Source organism: Dipodomys ordii, unplaced genomic scaffold (assembly GCF_000151885.1).
Source record: "Dipodomys ordii isolate 6190 unplaced genomic scaffold, Dord_2.0 Scaffold181, whole genome shotgun sequence".
In the NCBI taxonomy this organism is placed as follows: Eukaryota; Metazoa; Chordata; class Mammalia; order Rodentia; family Heteromyidae; genus Dipodomys; species Dipodomys ordii.
Genome location: NW_012267397.1, coordinates 1,310,871 through 1,321,351, shown reverse-complemented (window position 1 = coordinate 1,321,351; position 10,481 = coordinate 1,310,871). Strand labels below are relative to the sequence as shown.

The window sequence follows — 10,481 nt, the reverse complement described above, 5'->3', positions numbered from 1 at the left end:
CCAGAGTTCAGGCCCCACGACCGGACCCAAAAAAAAAGAAGAAGAAGAAGAAGAATGATACCTCCTATAATCCTAGCTACTCAGGAGGCTCAGGATCACAGTTCAAAGCAGCCCGGGCAGGAAAGTCCATGAGACTCTTCATCTCTAATTAAACACCCAAAAGCCAGACATGGAGCTGTGGTTCAAGTGGTAGAACATTAGCCTTGAGCAAAAAAGCTCAGGGACAGTACCCAGGTCCTGAGTTCAAGCCCTGGGACCGGCACCAAAAACAAAAACAACAAAATGCTATTTGCTTTGAATGTTTTTTTTAGATAACTTTATTTAAAATCAAGAGATTTCCCTTAGACTTTGATTTCTAAAACAAAGATAATCCAGTCTTTTGAGATCTTGAAATACAAGGTGCTTTGTGATTTATAGAGAGCTATGTAAAAATATTGATGATTGTGTTTTCTTTAAATTCTTTAAAACATAATGCAGGCCTGGGCCCTTCCTTCCTCTCTGCCCAGCTCTCATCCTCTGTGGTTTGTGGTTTCAGTTGTTTCTTTGACCGTCAAGATCCGCAGTTTGGAAGAACATATGCAGAAACACCAAAAGGTAAACCCTGGGTATCACTCATAGCTACATAGTAGCAGTCTAAAGCAGATAAGTTAGAAATGGGTCTCTGGGTCCTAAGAAGCCAGTACCCGCCCTTCAACTGCATTGGAGAAAAACATTGCCCTCCCACCTCTACAGGAGCCATAGGAGCCTGCCAGGGCTCTGCTGATTGTCACCAGTGATTAAGAACACACCGTTCAGAGCATGGTCACCATCTCTGATACATATTGGGTGACTAATAAATGTTTATTGACTGCATCAATGGAATCAGATTGCCCTATTCAAAACCCAGCTCTGCCTTCAACTTAACAAGCTGTGTGACTTTGGGGAAGTTATAGGCCTAAGTCTTAGTTCTTTGAACTGTAAGGTGTGGATCATAAGAGAACCTGCCCACAGAATTGCAAGACTTACACGGAATAATAAAAGCCCATAACCCAATGCATAGACAGTCTTTAGACCCATGCTGAATGCTTTACATGCACCATCGCTGTACATGTACCATCGCTTTACATGCACCATCTCATGTAACCCTGTTTCTTCAAGAGGACCAGTCTAGTTGTGCAGTGATGAAGTTACTTCTCAACCTGCTGCTAGAAGTGATGGCTAAGACTTGAAATGAGGCAGTCTTGCCACAGGACCCATATTCTTTTTCCTTTTTTGGTACTAGGAATGAACCTAGGGCCTTTTTGTTGTTGTTGTTGTTAATCAACTTTTACACTCCCAGCTCCATAATACCCATATTCTTTTTTTTTTTTTTTTTTGCTTTTTTTTTTCTTTTTTGCTTATGTGGTGGAATCGAACCCAGGGCCTCTGGCATGCAAGGCAAGCACTTTACCACTGAGCCACCTTCCCAGCCCCCATAATACCCATATTCTTAACCATTATGCCACATCTGCCCAGAACATTTGGCACAGAGATACAGCTCCACTTCAGGCTTTTTCTGTTTATGTGGTACTGAAGAATCAAACCCAGGGCTTTATGCATGTTAGGCAAGCATTCTACCACTGAGCCACATTCCCAGCCCTTATGGTTTTATATGCATAAATATACATGGTAATGAATACAGACTGATTCGATGCCATGCCTGGTACACCTCCCCTAAAATGGTCAATCATGTACCTTGGAGATCACAGTTTTGTTTATTTGGATATGGAACCACAGCCTCAATATAGAGGTCCCTCATAGAGCAGCATCTAGCACAGACCCCCACTCCACCCACCTCACCCCCAACTGACAGTTTGCTAAGCTGTGGGTAGGATAGGGAAAGACAACTAGACTTGGCGTCAGGTAGGAGACCCAATTTCAAGACCCATCTCAGCACCCTCAGTTCTATGGAGCATTTGTGACTCAGATAATATCTTTGAACCTTTATTTTCCCATCTGTAAAATGTAAAGAATGACAATAGCACTTTCAGAATTATGCAAATTTTCATAAGGTTTCAATGAAATTAAAAGAATAAACATGCTTTTTTCTGTAAACAGCAGCAGTACTCATTTATAGAATATTAAAATACAGACTATTAAAATACAGGACAAAGCCCAAAAGCGCCATCTCCTCATGAGCACTGCCAAGAGGAAAAAAATGCTCAAAAATCTCCGTAAGATCAACTATGATGTCTTTGAGAAGATATGCAAGGAGCTGGGAATTGAATATACCATTACCCCTCTGTACTGCCGAAAAGCCCATCGCCGCCTCTTGATCAAAAAGGCTCTGTGCCTTAGGGTATGAGACTACATGGGTGCTTTGGTCAGCTTCACTGTAGACTGTGGGGTGGGGGGAGGGGAGTTTGAAGGAAGGGACATCTGATTCTGACAGATGCCTGGAACTAACACTAGAGAGGTCACAGGCCACTGACCCCTTGAAAATGGACTGGGGGGAGATAAGTTTCCACCAACCTGCTCTAATAAGGTTTCCCCTTTCAACCTCCAGGTCTTTCAGGAGAAGCAAAAGCTTAAGAAGCAAAAAAAGGCCTTAAAAGCTGCAGCTGCAGCAGCCCAAAAACAAGAAAAACAGGGAATTCCAGAGAGCCCTTCCAAAACCTGACCAGAGACATGCAGAGAAAACCAATAAAGTCTGTTTCAATTACTTGTGTCTGCCTTGCAGAGTGATAGGAGAAACTATGGTGTTCTTTTTGGGTTGAGAGAAGGGGAGGAATTGATTCATTCAGCCCAGGGATCTCAGAATTGTCTGGAACACAAAGCCTGCCCTTACCCCACTGAATAGTCACTCATACTCTACCACCTGCCATCCAGATGGCATGTGTTTCAGTGGAGGCAAGGCTGAGTACCACAACGTGGTGGAAGAGTGGCTGCTTGGTAGAAAGGCCAGCTGTACGAGCCGCCTTCTAATGAATAGAAATTCACTGGAAAAAGGAAGGGGCAACATCTAGGAAGAAGGAATTGCACGTATAAAGGCAAAGAAATCTAGAGGCACATGCTATATTCAGGGAGAAGTAGAAACTTGAAGCTGTAGTGGATGTGCAGTACTTTATATGCTAGGCTGAAGAGCTTGCACACTGGTCTATAGGGAAAGGAGAGATGGTTGAAAGTTTTAACAGCCGGGCGCCAGTGGCTCATGCTTGTAATCCTAGCTACACAGGAGGCTGAGATCTGAGGATGGATTTTCAAAGCCAGCCCAGGCAGGAAAGTCTGTGAGACTCTTTATCTCCAGTAAACCACCAGAAAACCAGAAATAGCACAGTGGCTCGAGTGATAGAGCGCTCGCCTTGAGCTGAAGAGCTGAGGACAGCACCCAGGCCGAGTTCAAAAAAAAAACACCATAGGAGTGGGGCTAAAAGCTTGTCTATTTAGATGGTTAAGCAGAGGCCATGTTGAAGGGAACTGGGAGCAATGATCAAAATAATATTTTTGGAGGTAAGGGTTTTCGTTGTTCACACTGAGAAACTTTTAAAATAAGTAGCAGGTACATGTGGCGTACTAGCTGCTCAGGAGGCTTAGCTCAGATTTGTGGATTTGAAGCCAGCCCAGACAAATAAATCCAAATCTGAGACCCTTGCCTCCAATAAACAAGCAAAAAGCCAGAAGTAGAGGCATGGCTCATAGCAAAAAAAAAGTTGAGCAAGAGTGCCAAGCCCTAAGTTCAAAGTCCAAGTCCTATCCCTGTGAAAATACATAAGGACTGCTTATAAGTTCTAGGGGTACAGATACTCCCCATAAAACCCACCTAAGCATACTAGATATGTCTGAAGAATCCATGGAAGACACCTGTCTAAAACTAAGCAAGCAAAATGAAGAGCAGGAAGAGAAGACCAGAATGATAGGCAGACAAACTGGTGACACACAGCCTTCTAATTATGTACTGCTCAAGCAGCAGTAGCAACAAACTAAACAGTTTCAGGCATGACTCAGAGGGCTTGCTCAGCATGTGTAAGGCCCTGGGTTCCATCCTCAGCAGCGCTAAAGAGAAATTTTTTATCTCCATTCTAGAAGCTATGAAGTTCAAGATGAACATCAATTCAGTTTCTAGAGAGGGCTCTCTTCCTAGCAAAGGCCATCTTATATGTCTTTCACATGGAGTATGGATTTGCTGAGGCACTGCTTCAAGTACACTTTGCTTATGGGAAATATATAGCACATGGGCCATATGAAGCCATGAAACCATTTGCCTGGCCCTGCAAGGCAATCTCAGGTGGGACTCAACATTCAATAGATTAGAAGCAACATAAATAATTAAGTGTATGCCAGGCATCAGTGGTCCACGCCTGTAGCCCTAGCTACTTAGGCTGAAATCAGCCAGCCCAAGCAAGAAAATTTGTGAAACTCTTCTCCAAAAAAGCTGAAGTGAAGCTGTGATTCAAGTGATAAAGCACTAGCTTTGAGGGAAAAAAAAAGCCCAGGGACAGTGCTCAGGTCTTGAGTTCAAGCTCCAGAACTGGCAAAAATAAATAAGTGAATTATACATATGCTTCCCTTGGATTGCCCAGAGCCCATCTGCCTGCATTGTGGTGACTCAGAGGACAGTCACTGCTAGGCAGGCTGGGAGTGTACAAGTTGCAAAAGTATTAACTGGTGATGATAAGATGCAATGAAGTTAATGATTTCTCACAAAATTGATGAGCTTGCCACTGAGTACTGACAGCAATGCCATCAACTTGTCAACACAGACAACTCCAAGCTTTAGCCACACATTCATTGAATGAAGATTAAGAAAATTATAGTACACAGAAAAGACCTCAAGATCCAAGGACATAAACAATTATATGTTCCAATTCCAAGATGCAGAATTAGAACTACAAGCAAAGGAAAATGATCCTGTCACTGGTGACACACATACTGGATCATTAGTGAAATTTAAGTGTTACAACATTTTATGAATGGTCAACTACAAAGAAAAGTAGAATGTCAGCTTTTCTTTTTTTTTTTTTGGGGGGGGGGGGTCCTGTCGTGGGGCCTGAATTCTGGGCCTGGGTGCTGTCCCTCAGCTCTTCAGCTCAAGGCTAGCGCTCTACCACTTGAGCCACAACATCACTTCTGGCTTTTTTTCTTTTTGCTTATATGGTGCTGAGGAATCAAACCCAGGGCCTCAGGAATGCAAGGCAAGCGCTCTACCACTGAGCCACATTCCCAGCCTGTCAGCTTTTCAAGAGAAATGGACAAGTGAATTTTTTTTTTGGTTAATATTTAAGTCAAGCCTCTGTGCCTCATTTGTGGCTAGGTGTTAGCAGCCAACAACAACAACAAAAGCTAATCTGGAGTATTATTACAACTCAAAACATACTGAACTCAGTGAATTGGAAGGCCAGATAGATAAAAATCAATGTACTTTTGCAAAGTTTGTTATCACAAGCCAGACTAAAGTGCCTGTTAACCTACAACTTGAAATCATTCAGCTGCAGTGCTATCATAAGCTGAAAGCTAGGTACAACTTCTCACTGCTATTTCTCTGTAAATGTTACATATGCAATGATGAAATTCTCACTTTGAGGGGACATGCATCTGTACTCAACAACTTATGGCTGCAAGCAGTTCTTTTCAAAACTCACTATCAAAAAGTCAACTATGTTCCAGAATGACCAACAGAAAACTAAACAAGCAGTTGAGTGTATCAACATCAATACACAGCTAACAGCACATTCCTCACCAAAAAGCAATTCGGTTAATATTTGACCAAATATAGCAGCCTTTTTTTTTTTTGTCAGTCATGGGTCTTGAACTCTGGGCTTGGGCACTGTCCCTCAACTCTTCAAGGCTAGTGCTATACCACTTGAGCCACTGTGCCACTTCCAGTTTTCTGAGTGGTTAATTGGAGATAAGAGTCTCACGGACTTTCCAGCCCGGGCTGGCTTTGAACCGCGATCCTCAGATCTCAGCCTCTTGAGTAGCTAGGATTACAGGCGTGAGCCACGGGCACCCGTCTAGCATCCTAATTTTTAAGTGACTAATTTAGCATGGCCCAAGAATGATGTTTTATATGGAAAATACCCTTGGCAGAAAAAAGATTTCCCACCTCTGCTTTAAGGAGAAGATGCGAAAGATTAAAGGACACCCCTTCATTACCCTATTTAACTGAATGGTTGGTTGTCATTTACGGAATACTTTCTCAATCTGATTAATCAGAGCAACCCTGTGAGGTGGCCGTTGCTTCATTTCACAGAGAAGTGGCCCAGGTTCACAAACCTGCCCAAGGTCACAGCCAGGGACGGGGAATGGGGAGTCCTACCAAGGTCTGTCTGACCCGAGCTGGCTCCCCAGTTTCGCTGGGGCTTCCTCGCTCACAAGCTAGAGGGCCAGGCGGATGAGAGGCTTCCGTGCCAGAGCCAGGGCTGGCTGGGGCTGGCTGTGCCCACAAATCCACCTGCAGACCTTACCCAGGTGGCTTGTTCAACCTCCCAGGATAGGCAAAGCTGCAGAACTCAAAACCCTTCCACGTCTGCAGCGGACCAATCCCCTGAGGCTAGCTCTTCCAAATAGCCCAATAAGCATCCGGCCTTTAAGGCACCTCCTACCAAACCTCTCTCTGATTGGCTCGCCTTTACTATTGTGGCATTGCCCTAGCAACCCGGCAGGGACGCGGTGCGGCCTCCAGGCCACAGGCTTGGGAGTCTTAGGGCGCTTTACCTGTCCTGCTGGCTCCCAGCACCATGTCGGTGAGGACGTTACCGCTGCTCTTCTTGAACCTGGGCGGGGAGATGCTTTACGTCCTGGACCAGCGCCTGCGGGCCCAGAACATCCCGGGAGACAAGGCCCGCAAGGGTAAGAGGAGTCTGGTCTTCACAGCCAGACCTGCACCCTTCAGTCCCACCCTCACCTCCCTAATACCCTTCGCCAGACCCTCCCTCTCACAGCCCGGTCCCCGCTCCTCCATTCACACTTACAGACAGACCCTTCACCACCACCCCTCACGGCTGCGGGTGAAACACCCAACAGCCACAACAACCCCTCTGCATTTCACTCATAGCCAGAGGGCCTTTCTCGCAAGATGCAGTTCCCGTGCAGTTGAAGAACCTCTAGAGTCAATTTTTCCCCAAAAGGCCCTTTCCCAGCAGAAACACTTAACACCCCATTGGCTAGAGAATCTGATCGCTCAATTTCCCGTCTCTTCAAATGGAAGAGATTATTTCCCAATCTCTCTTGAAAATCGGTCCCTTCCAAAAGTGGAATCCCAGCCGCATACCACCCAGCAACATACTCTTTGCTAGTCCAAGCATCCTTTACCCACGTGAAACAGCTTCTGATTCTCCATTCCTGTACCATAATATCCTCCTACACAAGCTGGAGACAATTCTTTCTCATTTCAGAAGTTGTTTCTAGAAATACAGGTTCTGAAATAATACAGATAAGTTAAAACAAAAATAAAAACCTTGTCTTTCGTTTTACAAGTGTTGGAAGGGAATTGTGAAACTATTATAGAAGAGCAAAATCTGGTTCCCATGCACAGCATATGCAAGCCACACAAAATAACCACCCAAAACACCACCACTCTTTTCCTTCCTTCTCAGCAAACAACTGCTTTTGCCAAATTACCTGGGTCTAAATATGAAGGAAATACTGTATTTTAAAGATAGAGGAAGAAAAGTTGATATAAAGGCAATTTACATGGCCACTATTTGTTCCCTCCCACAGTCTCTGTATGTGCAATCAATGTTAAGCATATATATTATTAACTGTTGTGCCTATGTGATCGTGTCCAAGTTCATGCTAAATAGATGAGAATTACCTATAAAACAGAAAGAATGGGCCATAGCTGCCAGCAGTCTTTCTAATATGCAGATCTGTCCATACGCCCCTTGGTTAAGACCCTTTGTTAGTGTCCTATGTGCAGGTCATTTTGAGACCTTTCCCAGTAATATCTTTTACCAGTACCTGTCTCCCACTTTGCTATCCTAATAATACCAAACTGCTTGTAGATCTTTAAACCATATCCTTCATATCTCCATGTTGTAAGAGCCATTCCTCCATTCTTTCCCTACCACTTGGATATTTAGCTCAAGAGGTCACCCCTTAGTAAAGGCCTGCCTGTATTCTTTTTTTGGGGGGGTCCGGTTGTGGGGCCTGAACTCTGGGCCTGGGTGCTGTCCCTCAGCTCTTCAGCTCAAGGCTAGCGCTTTACCACTTGAGCCACAGTGCCACTTCCGGCTTTTTTCTTTTTGCTAATGTGGTGGTGGGGAATCGAACCCAGGGCCTCATGCATTTCAAGGCAAGCGCTCTACCACTGAGCCACCTTCCCAGCCCGTGCCTGTATTCTCATAGCACCCGTGTTCTTGAAATGTCTATGCTTCTCTTTACCTTATCATTTGGCCATGTTATACTGAAACAATCCCCCCACTTTATTATTTTATTCACCTTCATGCTCTAGCTCCTCACTAGAAAACATAGTAAATGAGTACTCCATAAATTTTTATTGAACTGATCATCTAAATTGGCAGATTTCTTTCTTTTTCTTTTTTTTTGGGGGGTCGGGTCGTGGGGCCTGAACTCTGGGCCTGGGCACTGTCCCTCAGCTCTTCAGCTCAAGGCTAGCGCTCTACCACTGAGCCACAGCACCACTTCTGGCTTTTTTCTTTTTTGCTTATGTGGTGCTGAGGAATCGTACCCAGGGCCTCATGCATGCAAGGCAAGCGCTCTACCACTGAGCCACCTTTCCAGCACCTAAATTGGCAGATTTCTATGGTGTCGTTATTTCTTCCTCCAGAAGGTTCTGTTTTCCTTGGTGTCTGTATAATCTGATTCCATTCAGGCTAATGGTGTGACAGGCTAGAGCTCTCTGCTGGTAGTCTGTATCTTGGGAGATAGTATAAACTAGTGATTAAGAGTATACTCTCTCTAGTCATACAGATCTGGGTCCCAATGCAAGTTGTGCTACTAAACTAGTTCTATGACCTTAAGGTGTAATGTCTATGTGTATGTCTGTCCATATGGTACTAATAACATGTACCTAAAAGCAAAGTTTGTAAGGTTTGAATGAGCAATGTATTTAACATGCTTAACACAATGAGTGACAGGTATTTGGCTTTCAAGAAGACATCTAGCCAGGCACTGGTGGCTCATACCCATAATCCTAACTACTCAGGAGGCTAAGATCTGAGGATCACAGTTCAAAGCCAGCCCAGGCAGGAAAGTCCATGAGACTATTATCTCCACTAAACTACTCAGAAGAAGCCAGAAGTGGTGCTGTGGTTCAAGTGGTAAAGCCCTAGCCTTAAGCACAAAGAGTCTCAGGGACAGCACCCAGGCCCTGAGCTCAAACCCCAGGACTGGCAAAAAAAAAAAAAAAAAACTTTTTAAACAACTTAAGAAAAGCTACAGCCTTTCTGGTTTTGCTGTGTTCTGTTTTTGAGAGTTCCTGACATATTTAGTAACTCATGTTTACACGTTCATTCCATAGTTTTTGTCTGAGGTCATACCATATGAGAAGCTGGGTGGAAATTGATCCCTCTGTGCATTCATTCACAGTAGGGTTACTGATCAGACCAGTCTAGTAACTGATTCTAATAGGACCTATCTTCCTACTGACAATAATAACTTTAAAATGAAGCACTTGCCATATATGAAAGACACTTTGATGCCCACAACTGTTCTACTACATAGGTAATATTCTCTGACGCCATTTTTCACATGGAAGAACAAAAGCTGCTTCACCCAAGGTTACAGAGCTGATGAGAGGAAAAGGGCATCAGGCTGCCAAACTCATCCTCCTAACCAGTTGCTGGGCCATGCTCTCATCCTGCGAGTGGGAACAATATCAGAAACTTTGTGGGGCTTTATAAGATCAGGAGAAGAGGGAGGACTTTGGGGGAAAAAAAAGTAATATACCCACTAACCTTATAACAAAAATAGTAAAAAAAGTAGTTAGTTCATAGGGAGTTCAAGATAAAGCAAGATAGAACACGTAGGATTACAAAAGCTGAGAACCCTCTGACTGTTCCACTGTTTTAAAGTTAGTATGTATGCGGGAGAGGGAGCCAGAGCCACTATGACAGAATACCAGACATGGTAAACTAGTCATTACAGAAGCTTTGAATGAAAATAATATATCTTCTAGATGTTTGCATTCTCTTACATGACTAATTGGTCTCCAGGAGGCCATCCCTGTTCCCACAGGGCATGCCGATGTTGCAGTCCTTGCCCCCATCCTCCTCCCCTTCCCCCCCCCCCACACAAAATGCAGCTTCAGTTTAACCTTTAACAGAAAGGAAGTGAGCTCTTTATGGGGTAACTTTTGTGAGCATTGCATATTGAATGCTGTCCCACATTTTAAGCAATAGCAAGACAGCTCTCTTTGCCTCACTCTTTTTTTTTTTGGCCCGGTTGTGGGGCTTGAACTCTAGGCCGGGGCGCTGTCCCTCAGCTCTTCAGCTCAAGGCTAGTGCTCTACCACTTGAGCCACAGCACCACTTCCGGCTTTTTTCTTTTTGCTTATGTGGTGC

At 44.3% G+C, this 10,481-nt stretch overlaps 2 protein-coding genes across 2 annotated transcripts in view; both read left to right on the top strand.

The window, feature by feature from the left end:
• Positions 1-340: 340 nt before the first annotated feature.
• Mrps15 (mitochondrial ribosomal protein S15) lies at positions 341-2,680 on the top strand. Its single transcript, XM_013034068.1, has 3 exons — positions 341-594; positions 2,126-2,317; positions 2,525-2,680. The coding sequence occupies exons 1-3, from the start codon at positions 472-474 to the stop codon at positions 2,636-2,638; spliced, it is 429 nt and encodes a 142-aa protein (XP_012889522.1). The 5' UTR covers positions 341-471; the 3' UTR covers positions 2,639-2,680.
• A 3,988-nt stretch (positions 2,681-6,668) lies between these two features.
• Positions 6,669-10,481, top strand: part of Oscp1 (organic solute carrier partner 1) — a 46,161-nt gene continuing 42,348 nt past the window's right edge. Inside the window, exon 1 of the mRNA XM_013034061.1 lies at positions 6,669-6,807. Within this exon, the coding sequence (XP_012889515.1) occupies positions 6,696-6,807 (112 nt within the window). The 5' untranslated portion in view covers positions 6,669-6,695. The remainder of the gene's footprint in view (positions 6,808-10,481) is intronic.

What these genes read in the sequence shown, in the direction of transcription:
- Mrps15 (XM_013034068.1), top strand. Translation starts at nt 472, where the DNA reads ATGCAGGCCTGGGCCCTTCCTTCCTCTCTGCCCAGCTCTCATCCTCTG. An exon ending in ATATGCAGAAACACCAAAAG is followed by an intron (nt 595 to 2,125) that starts GTAAACCCTGGG and finishes ATTAAAATACAG; the next exon opens with GACAAAGCCCAAAAGCGCCA. An exon ending in AAAAGGCTCTGTGCCTTAGG is followed by an intron (nt 2,318 to 2,524) that starts GTATGAGACTAC and finishes TTCAACCTCCAG; the next exon opens with GTCTTTCAGGAGAAGCAAAA.